Source organism: Theropithecus gelada, chromosome 1 (genome assembly GCF_003255815.1).
Source record: "Theropithecus gelada isolate Dixy chromosome 1, Tgel_1.0, whole genome shotgun sequence".
Classification (NCBI taxonomy): Eukaryota; Metazoa; Chordata; class Mammalia; order Primates; family Cercopithecidae; genus Theropithecus; species Theropithecus gelada.
Genome location: NC_037668.1, coordinates 114,213,671 through 114,231,048, shown reverse-complemented (window position 1 = coordinate 114,231,048; position 17,378 = coordinate 114,213,671). Strand labels below are relative to the sequence as shown.

Genomic DNA, 17,378 nt, shown 5'->3' with positions numbered 1-17,378 from the left:
CATAGAATATTCTGAAAGCTAGTATTACTCATGATTAAATTACTTAATAACTATCTACTAGATAATGACATAGAGAATAATGATACTGTATTTTTTCCAGGATCCAGAGAGTCCATTAAATCTATTTTTTTTTTATTCCCAAGTGTCTAAAAAGTTGAAAACCTAAAAGATTCAAGGGTTAAATGACTTTTGGCATGCACAATTTGATTTTATTGCCATCAAAAGTTTCATGACAACTTAATCAGAACAAAATGTCGATCACCTTTAATTTAGCACAGGCCTTCCATTTATTTCAAAACTTTTTTTTAAACTCACCATTAGAGTTTCTGACATTGTAAAATATGTGTGCTGTTTTTTGTGTAATTGAAGCCTCTGAAAAAATAAATGAGGTGGGTTTTGCTGTAATATCCCTAGTACTTGGCTAAAGTTAGTAAAATAAATAGATTCCATTCACAATTGCTACCAAGAGAATAAAATATTTAGGAATACAACTTACAAGGGATGTGAAGGACCTCTTCAAGGAGAACTATAAACCACTGCTGAAGGAAATAAGAGAGGACACAAACAAATGGAAAAACATCCATGGTCATGAATAAGACAAATCAATATCATGAAAATGGCCATACTCCCCAAAGTAATCTATAGATTCAATGCTATCCCCATCAAGCTACCATTGATTTTCTTTACAGAATTAGAAAAAACTACTTCAAATTTCATTTGGAACCAAAAAAGAGCCCACATAACCAAGACAATCCTAAACAAAAAGAACAAAGCTGGAGGCACCACATTACCTGACTTCAGACTATACAACAAGGCTACAGTAACCAAAATAGCATGGTACTGGTGCCAAAACAGATACATAGACCAATGGAACAGAACAGAGGCCTCAAAATAACACCACACATCTACAACCATCTGATCTTTGACAAGCCTGACAAAAGCAATGAGGAAAGGATTCCCTATTTAATAAATGGTGTTGGGAAAACTGGCTAGCCATATGCAGAAAACTGAAACTGGATCCCTTCCTTATACCTTATACAAAAATTAACTCAAGATGGATTAAAGACTTAAATGTAAGACCTAAAACCATAAAAACCCTAGAAGAAAACCTAGGCAATACCATTCAGGACATAGGCATGGACAAAGACTTCATGACTAAAACACCAAAAGTAATGGCAATAAAAGCCAAAATTGACAAATGAGATCTAATTAAACTAAAGAGTTTCTGCACAGCAAAAGAAACTATCATCAGAGTGAACAGGCAACTGACAGAATGGGAGAAAATTTTTGCAATCTATCCATCTGACAAAGGGCCAATATCCAGAATCTACAAAGAACTTAAACAAATTTACAAGGAAAAAAACCCCATCAAAAAGTGGGCAAAGAATATGAACAGACACGTCTCAAGACATTTAGGCAGCCAAAAAACATATGAAAAAAAGCTCATCATCACTAGTCATTAGATAAATGCAAATCAAAACCACAGTGAGATACCATCTCATGCCAGTTAGAATGACAATCATTATAAAGTCAGGAAGCAACAGATGCTGGAGAGGATGTGGAGAAATAGGAATGCTTTTACACTGTTGGTGGGAGTGTAAATTAGTTCAACCACTGTGGAAGACAGTGTGGCGATTCCTCAAGGATCTAGAACCAGAAATACCATTTGACTCAGCAATCCCATTACTGGGTGTATACCCAAAGGGTTATAAATCATTCTACTCTAAAGACACATGCACACATGTGTTTATTGCAGCACTATTCACAATAGCAAAGACTTGGAGCCAACCCAAATGCCCATCAGTGATAGACTGAATAAAGAAAATGTGGCACATGTACACCATGGAATACTATGCAGCCATAAAAAAGGATGAGTTCATGTCCTTTGCAGGGACATGGATGAAGCTAGAAACCATCATTCTCAGCAAACTAACACAAGAACAGAAAACCAAACACTGCATGTTCTCACTCATAAGTGGGAGTTGAACAATGAGAACACATGGATACAGGGCAGGGAACATCACACTGGGGCCTGTCAGGGCATGGGGGGCTAGGGGAAGGATAACAGTAGTAGAAATACCTAATGTAGAGGATGGGTTGATGGGTGCAGCATACCACCACGGCATGTGTATACCTATGTAACCAACCTGCACATTCTGTACATGTATCCCAGAACTTAAAGTATAATAATAATAAAAAATAAAGATCTGATGTTTTGTTAAACCTGATAATTTTTGTACTAGTAAAATTCTAGAATTCTAAGCATAGATTTAAACATTGCTGAAAAATTAGTTTGTGTGTTTTATGCCTTCCAGGGGACAGTTAAGTGGGCAGTATTTAATATGCCTGCTTTAGCCCCATTTGAATTGTAAGCACTCTGAGAGCATGTCTCGTAGTTGCCTTTATCCCTGGTGTCTCCCACAGTGCCCTGCTCACCTGCAGGCCTTTTTGTATTTTCTGTCCAAGTACCCTAATGGGGTGGCGCAGAATGGATGTACAGATCTGAGGATGACCTCAGCAGCTTAATCCAAGGCACCCCTCCTGAAGCCTGAAATGTCTTTGAAGTCTTATGTATTATCCTAAAATCCATTGACATTTTATATCCTACCCTACAAAATAAGTGTTACTATTTTTCTTTCCAAATTTTTGAGTAAAACTCATTGTATTTATCCTGTGACTTTGTACTGCTAAGCTTATCACATTATTTTTTACCTGCCCCATTTCCTGAGATGGGCATTGCTCAGTTTCAGAAGGTATCAGGTGTCATTGAACACCTGATATGAAGGATGTAAAAGTTCTCTCTTTTCTGTCTAGGTGTCTATATTTTAATTGGAAGCTAGATGATATTTGCAACCTGTGGTTATCTAAAGCATTGTCAGTGAACTCACCTACTTAAGAATTCATATGCACCTTAGTTAAAAAAAAAAATGTATTGCAGTTTAAAATTTTTTCCTCAAAGAACAACTTTAATGTGAAGAATTATTTTTATTTTTTAAGGGATTCTAGAAATAAAATGTTCACATTATCAAAACTAGAGTTCTGTCAACTTTTAAGACATTTAATTATTTTGGAATAAAATGTGAATTTTTAGACAGAAAATGGCAAAAACTGGTATGAAAATGTATCATGTTACATGTGAAATTATAAAAGTTGTTAAAGAACCTATTAAGTTAATTATGTTAAATATGTAATAATTTGGTGCTAAATGAATGTGTATTATAAATTATATCAGTGAAAATCAACCATATGTGTGCTTTAATTATTAATTTTAAAGAAGAGTGAGCTCTAAGAATGAACACATCAGATGTGAGTATTCTTTTAAAAAATCAAAAAGAATTATCTAGTTACTGTATATATGTTTTTAATATTATGACTCTGCTCCTTTGGAATGAATGCTATTATTGCTTATCTGTATTTTTTTCCTTTTTTTCTTTAGAAAGCACAACATCAGGAAGTGTGTTTGAAAGAAGTACAAAATAGTCTTGAGAAGTCAGAAAATCAAAATGAGAGTATTAAGAATTATTTACAGTTTCTTAAAACTTCGTATGTAGCAATGTTTGAATAAATTGTCAGATTTATTTTCTCTAAGTAGTAGATTTTTATTATGAGTCTAAAATGTGATTGGGTAAAAAAATAAATATACTACCAGTTATATTTTATGATTTATGGGTGATAGTATTAGAGTTTTTATGTAAAGATTTTTGAAACATAATTTATCTAACTGAAACTTTAAAATAGGATAGTTGTTACTTTTCCTTTTTGCTGGATAATTCTTATTTATCTCTGGTTTAATTTCTTTTAAAAGTAAATTGGTTTTTAGAATTTTTCTCTCACACATACACATAGAAGTCCGATTAATTCTTTGTGATGTTTGTAGCCACCATTCAAGTGAATTTTTAGTAAGTCTTTGCCAATTTGATTTTAAATAATGTATATAATTGATTATATTGTGGCGATATATAAATGTAATAAAGTAAAATATTCTTAATTTTAATTTTTAATAATGGTGTAATTACATACTTTCTAAAGCTACTAAGTTTTAAGTCACAGCTATTAAATACCAGTTGCTAATGACAGGTAAAAACGTGGTCATGCATTGTTTCTTTATAAAGAACAGACATTCAGGCTGTCTTCAATTTGTAGTCTCTTTTATTCATTTTATACTAATGATTATCTGATATTATTATTATTTTAGGCATTCTAAAGCCCCTTAGTTAAATAAAAGATTAAAGGAGAACAACTTATCCCACCTTTCCATGGCCAACTCACATGGAGATGATCAAAATAAGCACTCTTAACATCAAGAAGCTTTAAAATAAGGTCTTTAGTATTGAGATGAAGTTGTCCAAGTTGACAAAGAACTTGTTTGCTATAATCTCCCACTGTGTGTGCCAAGGCAGGATACTCTAAAAGGGGATGGACGTGGTTTACAAAGGATCAAGTAATAATGACTCCTCTTTGACAATGACTTTAGAGCTGTTAATTCAAAGGAACACTCAGGTCTTAAAAGATCTCTAAAAAAGGCAGGTTTTGAACTACACAGTTCCAGCCTATGAACAGACATATCTCTTTAAGATGTTTTATGCTCTTTCCTGATCAGAGTTGAGGGCCTGGTCCCCACTGATCCCCTCACTTTTAAGACTGTCGTATCATCCACAGATGCTTACTTTCTAGTGACCCAATTGCTTCATAGTATTTTTCTTAAAATAGCAAAATACAGAGTGTCAGAACTGGCCACATTTTTTACCCAACAATTGCTGACAAGATTAGTGTCACTTTTTAAAAAAATCGTAGTACTCATGGTACTAAAAACATACCTGACCCTTGCAGCCGTTTCTTTATCTCCTAACACAAAGGGAGCCTCAAGAAATGCCCACATGAAAGGAAAGCAAAGCTCTTGAGTTTTACTCACTAAACTGTAAGCTCCTTAAGGTCTGAAATGTATCTTAGTCATATAAATATCTAGGTACTCAGTTGATGTTTGTGGATAGATGGACAGATGTTGAAAGAAGCAGGTATTCATACTCCTGTTTTAGATATGAAAAATGTAAGCAAAAAGGGTTAACTACTATGGCTGTGGTATGAAACTTAAGTTTAAAGTTGGCATTTAAATTCAAGTCTACAATATTAAAGTTCTATGTACAGTGCTGTTTTCCCACTGTAGCAGCAGCCCAGCAGCAGCGCTGCTATGATTGATTAAGCACTTGCTATGTTGCAGAGTTAATACTTGTGATAATATATTAACTTGTTTAATTTTCAGGAAACTAAGACATGGAAAGGTTAGGTAACTTGCCCAAAGTCGCACAGCTAGTAAGTGGCAGATGTCCAGAGTCTCTGCTCTGCTCTTAACTCTCACCATACTACCTCTGTATCCATTTCATAAATAAAGATAGTGGTTTCTTTTAACAGTAATGCATTTGTCTTACCCTTGAATACCTCCTTTCTCATATTTTTAATTTTTTATTGTTACCAAAATAATTTGTGCTTATGGCATTTAAAAATTGGTGCCTGCAGCTTTAGATGGACTGTGGATGAAAAGACTACCACAGAGTTCCTAAGGTTGGTATTTAGCTCCTAGTGACACAACATGACAAAGGAAAGTTGCTGAATGCTAGAATTTAACAATCTCTGCTTAATACTGTTTCCGTGTGAAGCATTAGGTACACACATTGGGCTTACCTGGTATGTGACATAAATTCAATATCAGTGAGGTCCTTGAGCCAGAAAGCCCATTTCCCCACAGTACTAAAAGATCTGCAGGATTTTCCCTTTAACTCTGATATTCAGGGCCTCAAGACTTTCTAAGTTGTAAATGTTTTATTCCATTATCTATGTTACTATTACTTCTCATGTTCCTTTCCTCTTTAGTTGGCCTCCTGGATCTGACCTCCATGCAGCTTTGTCTTTTCCCTCAGGTTATCTGCACTGGGTCTCTTATGAGGTATTTCCTCCAGCGATTTTTTTGACCACTAATGTTATTTTCAAAGTCAGTCATTCTCTTTTTCTGTTGGATGTTGAACTTTTAATTAAGAAATCGTGGTATTTTTTAGTTTCTGAAAATCTTTTCTTTTTTTAATTCTATAATTCCATGATATTTTTCATTAAAATTCTCCTCTGTCTTTTCCATTGGTTCTGCTTCAGTAGACATCTGTCTTATTTCTGTTCCGCCGGTCTTCTTTCTTCCCATGCCCCGTAAATGAATTTAACTTTTCCTGGCCTACTCACGCTGTGGTTTCCTCAGCATCTGCCAGCACCTTGTGCACATCTCTTGGGCAGTAGCAAACTAAGTGGTAAGAGATGCGGTGGCTTCATTTCTCATGGACCTGTGAGACCTCTTACCATCTGATAACTTTCTATGAGGAGCTGTTTAACTCCCAGACCTTTTCAGTCTCAAGCAGCAGTTCCTTCCCAACTACAAGATTGGAAAGCCCTTCACTGGAGAGCCCCTTAAAGGTTTTCTGAGGCCAGCAGGTCTGTTGCAGCAAATGGCAAGTGAAGTCCTCTTAGGAAGTGAGTCACAGCAGGGTCTGTAGTTGGAAAAACACACAGCAATTTAAAGAATGAATTTGATCTATCTCTGCTGGCTTGCAGTTTATTCGTTATATTTAGGTGAAAAAAAGTCACAAAATCATGTTTATTTTTGTAGTTAAACACCTCTCTGTATATAGGTTCACATATGTTGGTATGCACATGGAGAAAGGAATAGAAACCTATACACCTGATATGGTTTGATTCTGTGTCCCCAACCAAATCTCATCTCAAATTGTAATCCCCACGTGTTGGAGGAGAGGCCTGGTGGGAGGTGATTGGATCATGGGGGCGCATTTCCCCCTTGCTGTTCTCTGGATAGTGAATGAGTTTTCATGAGATATAATGATTTAAAAGTGTGTGGCAGTTCCCCCCTCACTCTCTCAGTCCTCCTCCTGCTCTGCCATGGTAAGACGTGCTTGCTTCCCCTTTGCTTTCCACCATAATTGTAAGTTTCCTGAGGCCTCCTAGTCATGTTTCCTGTTAAGCCTGTGGAACTGACTCAAACTCAAATCAGCAAGATAAAAATAATCCCATTAAAAAGTGGACAAAGGATATGAATAGACAAATTCTCAAAAGAAGATATACAAATGACCGACAAACATATGAAAAAAAATGCTCAACATCACTAATTGTCAGGGAAATGCAAATTAAAACCACAATGAGATACCACCTTACTACTGCACGAATGGCCATAATCAAAAAAATCAAAAAAGAATAGATGTTGGCATGGATGTGGTGAAAAGGGAACACTTCTACACTGCTGGTAGGAATGTAAACTAGTACAACCACTATGGAAAATAGGATGGAGAGTCCTTAAATAACTAAAAGTAAAACTACCATTTCATCCAGCAATCCCACTACTGGGTGTCTACCCAAAGGAAAAGAAGTCATTATGTGAAAAATATACTGCATATGCATGTTTATAGCAGCACAGTTTGCAATTGCAAAAATATGGAACCAGCCTAAATGCCTGTCAACCAATGAGAGGATAAAGAAAATGTGGTACATATACACTGTGGAATACTACTCAGTCACAAAAAGGAAAAAAATCACAGCATTCACAGCAACCTGGATGGAGTGGGAGACCATTATTCTAAGTGAAGCAACTCAGAAATAGAAAACCAAATATCATATATTCTCACTCATAAGTGGGAGCTAAGCTATGAGGATACAAAGGCATAAGAATGATATAATGGACTTTGGGGACTCTGGGAAAGGGTTGGGGGGAGGGGAGGGATAAAAGACTACACAATGGGTATAGTGTAAACTGCTCGGGTGATGAGTACACCAAAATCTCAGAAATCACCACTAACGAACTTATCCATGTGACCAAACACCACCTGTTCCCCCAAAACTATTGAAATTTAAAAAAAAGAAATAATTTTATTGTAATGTCAAGGAAAACTTCTTGAATGTCACCTGAATGTAATCCTAAAACTCATTTTTGTCTATAAAATTTGCTTTAACTTCTATGGACAAACACAGTTAATCACCTTAAAACTTCATAAATTTGCATTTCCAGGCTAGAAGTATAACTTGATTTGAGCTTGTTTTATTTGAAATTTTTTATTTTAGCCTTTCTGATAGTATACATGTGGTAATGTAAGCATTTCAAGAAATAAGAATTTTAATTTCAAATGACTCACGGTAAAACACCAGGCACAATACTGTATGGTATATTCGATACTCAAAGACTTCTTTCTTTTCCCTGCCTGTCATAGAAAGAACTTTTAGAAATTAATAAAAATGTGAATTCCAACAATAAAATATCGAAGGATATGAACAGACAATTCACAAGAGAAGAATTACCAATGGCCAATAATCATGTTTATAAGATATTCAGATTAATTAGTAAGGGAATGTAAAGTAAAACTAATCTTTTTTATTATTTTTGTCTACAATAATTTTAAATCATTAATTCCTAGTATTGAAAAGATGAGATAAAATGAAGATTTTCTCATATTACCAATGGAGCTTATTGTTTCTTTATCTGGGTACCACACAATATATTAACTATAGCTCTGTTGTTAAATAATTGCATTTCCCAAGATTGTCAAATGAAATCTCCAAATGTTGGGATATTAGAAAGATAATTAGGAAAAAGGCTGGGCTCAGTGGCTCACGCCTATAATCCTAGCACTTTGGGAGGCCAAGGTGGGTAGATCACCTGAGGTCAGGAGTTCGAAACCAGCCTGGCCAAAGTGGTGAAACCCCGTCTATACTAAAAATATAAAAATTAAGAAGGCATGGTGGCAGGCTCCTGTAATCCCAGCTACTCAGGAGGCTGAGACAGGAGAATCACTTGAACCCGGGAGACAGAGGTTGCAGTGAGCAGAGATCACGCCACTCCAACCTGGGTGACAGAACAAGACTCCATATTGAAAAAAAAAAAAAGAAAAAGCTATTTAGGGAAAAAACCCAACTGACTAGAAATTAAAAATACTTATAAATAATATTAAATAGATAAAAATAGATTTTTGGAGGGAGAAAATGGCAGATAGGAGGCAGGACTAACTTGCAGCTACCACTTGGGCGGACGGAGCAACATGTGGGGTCCCACATCATGAGCTTTTGCTCCGGTAACTACCACAGGAACATACCAGGAATGCTGAGAGACGCCACAGACCCTTTGAAGGAGGTTTGCTGGGTTGCTGCTTCAAGCTCAGTGGGACAGCTGAGGAACTGTGAATTGGCTTTTTTTCTCAGCTGGGAGGCTTGTAGCCTGAGGCAAGTTCTCAACCCTACTCGGGCTGCCTGGAAATAAACTTGGTGCTATTATGGGGACAAAATGGGAGTGAGACTGGCCTTTCAGGCTGTGGGCTGCATGGAAGTTGGGTGAGGCCTGTGGCTGCTGCCTTTCCCCCACTTCCCTGGTGATCTGTGTGACACAGCAGAGGCAGCCATAATCCTCCAGAGAATCTAACTCCATTGGCCTGTGAATCACACTCCCAACCCCTACAACAGCAGCAGCAAGCCCTGCCAAGGAGAGTCTGAGCTCAGACATGCCCAACCCTGCCCCTACCCCCCACCCCATAGTCTTTCTCTACTTGCCCTGGTAGCCAAAGACAAATGACATAATCTCTTAGGAGCTCTATGGCTCTGCCTACCGGCTTGATCCTTCCTATACTACTGCAGCTGATGTGCTCTTCAAAGTGCCACCTTCTGGCTGGAAGCCAACCAACAAAACCAGCACACTTAAAAATACAACCAAGGACCCTCACAGAGTCCACTTCACTCCCCTGCTACTTCCACCAAAGTAGCTGTTGGTATCTGCAGCTAAGAGAGTTGAAGATGGATCACATCACAGGACTCCTTGCAGACACTCCCCAGTACCAGCCCGGAGCCTGGTAGCTCCACTGGGTGGCTAGATCCAGAAGAGAAATAACAATCACTGTAGTTTGGCTCTCAGGAAGCCACATCCCTAGGGGAAAAAGGAAAGCACCACATCAAGGGGGCACACCCATGGAACAAAAGAATCTGAACAGCAGCCCTTGTGTCACAGATCTTCCCTCTGATGTAGTCTACCCAAATAAGAAGGAATCAGAAAAACAATTCTGGAAATATGACAAAACAAGGTTCTTTAACACCCCCCACCCACAGCAGTGGATCCAAACCAGGATAAAAATCTCTAAATTGCCAGAAAAAGAATTCAGAAGGTCGACTGTTAAGCCAATAAAGGACGCACCAGAAAAAAGTGAAATCCAACTTAAAGAAAAAAAAAAAAAGATACAGAATACAAACGGAAAAAAACCTGTAGTGAAATAGATAGCATTAATAAAAAACAATCACATCTTCTGGAAATGAGGGACATACCCAGAGAATTGCAAAATGCACTGAAAAGTCTCAGCAACAGAATTGAACAAGTAGAAGAAAAAACTTCAGAGCTCAAAGACAAGGCTTTGAATTTATTTAATCCAACAAAGAAAAAGAAAAAAGAACTTAAAAAAATGAAGAAGCCTCCAAGAAGTTTGGGATTATCTTAAATGACCAAACTTAAGAATAATTGGTGTTCCTGAGGAAGAAGAGAACTCTAAAAGTTTGGAAAACATATTTCAGGGTATAGTTGAGGAAAACTTCCCTGGCCTTGCTAGAGATCTAGACATCCAAATACAAGAAGCTCAGAGAACACCTGGGAAGTTCATTGCAAAATGATTATCACCTAGGCACATAGTCATCAGGTTATCTAAAGTCAAGAGGAAATAAAGAATCTTAAGAGCTGTGAGGCAAAAACATCAAGTAACCTATAAAGGAAAATCCTATCAGATTAACAGCAGATTAGATTTCCCAGCAGAAAGCCTACAAGCTAGAAGGGATTGGGATCCTATCTTTAGCATCCTTAAACAAATCAGTTATCAGTTAAGAATTTCGTATCTAGCAAAACTAAGCTTCATAAATAAGGAAAGATACGGTCTTTTTCAGGCAAACAAATGCTGAGAGAATTGCCACTACCAAGCCAGCACTGCAAGAATGGCTAAAAGGAGCTTTAAATCTTGAAACAAATCTCCAAAATACAGCAAAATAGAATCTCCTTAAGCGTAAATCTCACAGAATCTATAAAACAACAACACAATGAAAAAAAAAAAAAGGTATTCAAGCAACAAATAGCACAACGGATAGAATGGTACCTCACATCTCAATAGTAATATTGAATGTAAATGGCTTAAGTGCTCCACTTAAAAGATACAGAATGCTGGCAGAATGGATAAGAATTCATCATTCAAGTATCTGCTATCTTCAAAAGACTCACCTGACACATAAGGATTCACATAAACTTAAGGTAAAGGTGTAGAAAAAGGTATTCCATGCAAATGGACACCAAAAATGAGCAGATGTAGCTATTCTTATATCAGACAACACAAACTTTAAAGCAGCAGCAGTTAAAAACGACAAAGAGGGACATTATGTAATGATAAAAGGAGTAGTCCAACAGGAAAATATCATAATCCTAAATATATATGCACTGAGCACCAGAGCTCCCAAATTTATAAAACAATTACTATTAGACCTAAGAAGTGAGATAGACAACAACACAATAGTAGTGGGGGATGTCAGTATTCTACTGATAGCACTAGACAGGCCCTTATGACAGAAAGTCAACAGAGAAACAATGGACTTAAACTGTACCCTACAACAAATGGACTTAACAGATATTTACAGAACATTCTACCCAACAACTGAAAAATATATATTCTATTCATCAGCACATGGGATGTTCTCCAAGACAGACCACATGGCAGGCCACAAAACAAGTCTCAACCAATTTAAGAACATTGAAATTATAGCAAGTACTCTGTCAGACCACAGTGAAATAAAATTGGATATCAAATCCAAAAGGAACCCTCAGAACCATGAAAATACATGGAAATTAAATAACCTGCTCCCAAATGATCATTGGGTCAACAATGAAATCAAGATGGAAATTTAAAAAATTATTTAACTGAACAAGAATAGTGACACAACCTGTCAAAACCTCTGGGATACAGCAAAGGTGGTGCTAAGAGGAACGTTCGTAGCATTAAGTGCTTATGTCAAAAAGTCTGAAAAAGCATAAATAGACAATCTTAAGGTCATTCCTCAATGAGCTAGAGACACTTCTTTTCCCAAAGGAAAAGAAGTCATTATATGAAAAAGATACCTGCACACACATGTTTATAGCAGAACAATTTGCAATTGCAAAAATATGGAACCAGCCCAAATGCCGATCAATCAACAACTGGATGAAGAAAATGTGTGTATATATGTGTGTGTGTAGATAGATAGATGATAGGTAGACCATGGAATACTACTCAGCAATAAAAAGGAACAAAATAATGCTTTTACAGCAACCTGGGTGGAATTGGAGACCACTATTCTAAGTGAAGTAACTCAGAGATGGGAAACCAAACGTCATATGTTCTCACTCATAAGTGGGAGCTAAGCTATGAGGATGCAAAGGCCTAAGAAAGATACAATGGAATGTGGGGACTCTGGGGAAAGGGTGGGAGAGGGGTGAGGGATAGAAGACTACACATTGGGCACAGTGTACACTGCTCAGGTGATAGGTGCCCCAAAAATCTCAGAAATCACCATTAAAGAACTTACTCATGTAACCAAACCACCAGTTCCACAAAAATCTATATTGAAATAAAAAATAATAATAAATGTTAGAACCAGGAACTATTAATCTAAAAATATTTTGAACTAAATTATAATGAAAATATGACACATTAAACTTGTAAGACACATTAAAACTTGTAAGATAATGTGTTTAGTGGTTAGAGAGAAATTTATATAAATATATATGAGAAGGAAAATGACTATAAATCAGTATTCTACAATTCCACCTTAAAAAACTAGAAAAGCTACTCGGGAGCCTGAGGCAGGAGAAGGGAGTGAACCCGGGAGGCCGAGCTTGCATTGAGTCCAGATCATGCCACTGCACTCTAGCCTGGGTGACAGCGAGACTCCATCTCAAAAAAAAAAAAAACCTAGGAAAGAATCCCCCTCGAGCCAGATTAGAAGGAAGAAAATATTAAAGATAACACAAACTAATAAATTAAAAAACATATACAGAGAAACTTAGGTCAAAAGTTAATTCTTTGAAGATTAGTAAATTCATTAAGGAAAACAGAGAAATTATTGATATTACAAATGAAAAGGAGGATGTCGCTGCTGATCTTATATTGATAAGAGGAAGTTTTGAGCAACATTATGCCAATAAGTTTGAAAACTTACATGAAATTGGAAAACTCCTGAAAGAACACAGCATACCAAAACTTATAGAAGAAATAACATTGGAATAGTGTAATATTAATTGAATAAATAAACATTATTAAAGAGACCTGTAAGGTTCTTGTATCTGTTCGAACCCCAAGAGCGCGCCAACAGACAACGAGGCGGTGTGGAGCAACATGCTGTTTTAATGAGCGCCTGGGTGCAGGAGGGCTGAGGCCTAAAATGGTGTCAGCCCCAGGTGAGGACAGGGTAAAAGTTTTATGGTCTCCTGTAAACAGAAAGTGTCCTAGTCTGATGTAACTGCTACGCTGTACCTGGATGTCCTGTTTCTCTTCAGGGGTACCTGTCGTCCAGCCAGGGTAGGTATTTTCTGGCAGGCTCTCTTCCTGCTTCTGCTATCTTGCTGACGCCCGCTGCTGACACAAGTGGCCTTGCACCTTGGGACTGCGCCTGAGAAGGGAGGAGCTCCTTAAGCTTTCAGGCCCCAGGGAGAATCTTACATTCCTGGTATTTGGTTATAGAAAAGGGAAAAGGGACGACTTTTTCAATAACTACTTCAGGCATGACATAGGGGTGGTGTGGGCACCTTGGAAAAAGAAAAACAATTTTGGGGGTATTCTTGAGAGACGGGTTGGTATCTATTGTGTCGTAGTAGCAGGAGCATTGTCTGGATTGTCTGTTGGTTAACTGTAGTTTCAACAAGAGTTTTAATGGCTTTTATTATCAGTGGGATAACACAGGGGAGAAAGAGGGGAGCCCAGTGATAAAGATTATTGTCACTACCAGCGTTTTAAATTCTCCTAAATTAGAGAACCACCCACCTAGGTTTGTTGGGTCTCATCCTTTCCAGGTTTGGACTGGTACATGGGCTGTTTTTCTGATGTTTGAAGCAATTTCTGGAACCACTTTTTTGTTATCATCTATGTTAAGACAGCAATTGGAGATATTAAATTTACCACAGACTCCACCCTTTTCTGCTAATAAGTAGTCTAGTGCTAGCTTGTTTTGATAAATTGCCACGTGCATTTTATTGTTGTGCGAGCATTTCCAGGGCTGAGGCAGTTTGGTTAGTGATTAGTTCTAGAACAGCCTGTAGTCTAATTATTCTATTTAGCGTATATATAGGAGTGCGATAACCCCATAGACCATCCTCAGTCCAAGTGGCAGGACTATAATATTTGATGATTCTTTCTGGAGGCCATTTGTCCCCTTGCCATTTTTGGCTTCCTCCTACCTTTAAGGATCATTTTTCTTTGTTTAGATTAGTATATACAGGGACTCCGAGGGTGTTGCCTGCTGTTAATGTTTTGGAAGAGGGAGTAGCCTTGGGGGTGAGCTTGACCCTGGTGCGATGGATCCAGTGGGGGTGTCCTTGGACTCTCACTGTAGTTGGCGTGCTGAGTATCACAGTGTAGGGGCCTGTCCACTTAGGTTGTAGCTTTTGGTGAGGGCTGGCTTGGCAGATAAACACGTCTGTGCCTGCAAAACAGTTATGTTGAGAGGACAAGGAGGTGTCAACAGGGAGAGGCATGGCCTTATTTGTTGCTTCATGAATGAAAGACCATGTCTGGATTAAGGAGGGGAAATAATTCCCGAGTGGCTCGGAGTTTGGTAAAGGTGGAGGCCCCAAGACAAAAGTTCGGCCATACATGATTTCAAAGGGACTATAAAAAGAGGGTGGTTGGCCGGGCGCGGTGGCTCAAGCCTGTAATCCCAGCACTTTGGGAGGCCGAGACGGGCGGATCACGAGGTCAGGAGATCGAGACCATCCTGGCGAACACGGTGAAACCCCGTCTCTACTAAAAAATACAAAAAACTAGCCGGGCGAAGTGGCGGTTGCCTGTAGTCCCAGCTACTCGGGAGGCTGAGGCAGGAGAATGGCGTAAACCCGGGGGGCGGAGCTTACAGTGAGCTGAGATCCGGCCACTGCACTCCAGCCCGGGGCGACAGAGCCAGACTCCGTCTCAAAAAAAAAAAAAAAAAAAAAAAGAGGGTGGTTTTGGTGTTGTGCGAAGTCTCATAAGGGTGAAAGGGAGATTTTTTTGTCCACAACTGGCAGGTTTCTAGAGCCAGCTTGGTGAGTTGGGCTTTAAGAACAGAATTAATTTTTTCAACTTTGCCTGAGACTGAGGCTTGTAGGGTGTGTGGAGAATCTGCTTTATTCTTAAGGATGTAGAGACACCTTGGGTAATTTGGCTGATGAACGCAGGCCTGTTATTGGACTGGATAGATGTTGGGAGCCTGAAACAGGGAATTATATGCATGATGAGTTTGTGTGATGACACTTGCACCTTCTTAAGTTTTTGGAAACACTTCTACTTACCTGGAGAAAGTACAGGCAAAGACTAGAAGATAGTGGAGCCATTTATTGGGCAGCATGTGAGTGAAATCTACTTGCCAATCTTGCCTGGGTACCTGGTCCTGGGCTTGGTGGGTAGGAAAAGACTGCGGCCAGAGGGACCCCAGGGGTAACACTGAGTGGCAGGTAGAGGAGGACTGGGTAATCTCTCATACGTCACTGGAAAGGTGAGGACAAGTGAGAATAGGATGGAGAAGTTGCAAGAGAGGTTTGTAACCAACATGGAAATCGTTGTGGAGGCTTTGGAGGTAAGGAAGATTTTGAGAGTAAGGAAGAATAATACGCCCTTCCTTGACATACCATGGTCCTTGCTTTTGAAGGTTTTGGGCTCAGAAGTCCTCCTTTGCTTCTGAGGAGTAAAGAAACTGGTCTTGCATGGGTTGTAGGGCTACTTGTTTGGCTACCTGATCTGCTAGCGCATTTCCAGCCGATATAGGATTGTCTGGGGTTTGGTGGCCCCTGCAATGAATGATGGCAACTTTCTGTGGGAGGCTGGCAGCTTGAAGGAGCTTGCTGATGGAGAGCCATTTATGTCAGGAGTGTTTTTTGCAGTTAGGAAACCCCGTTCTTTCCAGATGGATGAGTGTGAGTGCACTGTGTAGAACGCATCATGAGAATTTGAATATATGTTCATCTGTTGTCTGGCTGCTAGAGCAAGAGCTTGAGTGAGGATGATGAGTTCAGCTTTTTGGGAGGTGGTTCCTAAGGGGAGCAGATTGGCTTCAATAGTCTGGGGGGTGACACTATAGCATAGCCAGCATGCTAACATCCTTGATGTAGGAAGGAGCTACCACTTAGAAACCAAGTACATCTGGAAGGGGCTGGTATATGAGGTTTGGAAAAGGTATAAGAAAGGTTTGAATAGTGTTCACACAGAAGCATGTAGAGTCTCGGGTGGTTGTAGCTTCAGGTAAGAGCGTGGCTGGGTTTAGATGGGAGCTGGTTAGCATGGTGCTTTGGGGAATTTTTATGAATAGAGCATACAGTTGGAGGAACTGTAGGGCAGAGATGAGACTTAGTACACTGTGGTAAGCTAGCATGTCTTTGATGTTATGGGTTGAATAAACTGTTAGGTTGGCATGAAGAGATAGTTTTAGGCTTTTAAGGGTGAGGACAGCAGCTGCTGCCAATGCTCGGAGGCAGGCAGGCCATCCGAGAACTGTGGCTTCAAGCTGTTTGGAGAGGTAGGCAATAACCTGGAGGGTGGGTCCCTTAGACTGGATTAGAACACCTAGTGTAACTCCACGCCATTGGTCGGTATAGAGGGAGAAAAGTTTGGTGAGTTCTGAGAGAGTGAGGATGAGGGTTGAGGTGAGAGCCTTCTGGAGTAGACACAAAGGTTGGGTAATAGGCTGTGCAGGTTTTAAAGGCTCATGGAAAGGGCCTTTAGCAGCTTGGTATAACGGTTTGGCAAGTAGAGCGAAGGAGGGAACCTGGAGCCCAAAATATCCTGCTAGTTCTAGAAAAGAGAGAATTTCTTGCTTAGTTTGCAGAGGCAGGAAGGACTGGAGGAGGGAATGCAGTCCGTTGTGAGCCTTCAGGTTTGCGGGGTAAGAGCTAGGCCTAGATAGGTAACTGAGGGGGTGCATATATGTGTGCTTTCTTAGGGGAGACCTGATACCCCTGTTGGGCCAAGAAGTTTAAAAAAGAGATGGTATGGGCGTTGCAGTCTCGTTGAGAGGAGCTACATAGGAGCAGATGATTAACATGGATGGTTTTAGGGATCAGGTACAGAGGTCTCGAGCAAGGGCCTGTCCAAAAAGGTGGGGGCTGT

The 17,378-nt window shown here is 39.1% G+C and overlaps 1 protein-coding gene across 4 annotated transcripts in view; it reads left to right on the top strand.

Annotated features, from left to right (window-relative positions):
* Window positions 1-3,749, top strand: part of ODF2L (outer dense fiber of sperm tails 2 like) — a 47,072-nt gene extending 43,323 nt beyond the window's left edge. Inside the window, exon 16 of one of the 4 annotated variants that reach the window (XM_025388661.1) lies at window positions 3,437-3,749. In XM_025388661.1, coding sequence (XP_025244446.1) covers window positions 3,437-3,565 — 129 coding nt within the window. In that variant the 3' untranslated portion in view covers window positions 3,566-3,749. Of the gene's footprint in view, window positions 1-100 lie in introns of all 4 variants that reach the window. The other 3 variants (XM_025388635.1, XM_025388653.1, XM_025388644.1) reach the window with 3 other exon arrangements.
* Window positions 3,750-17,378: the final 13,629 nt, after the last annotated feature.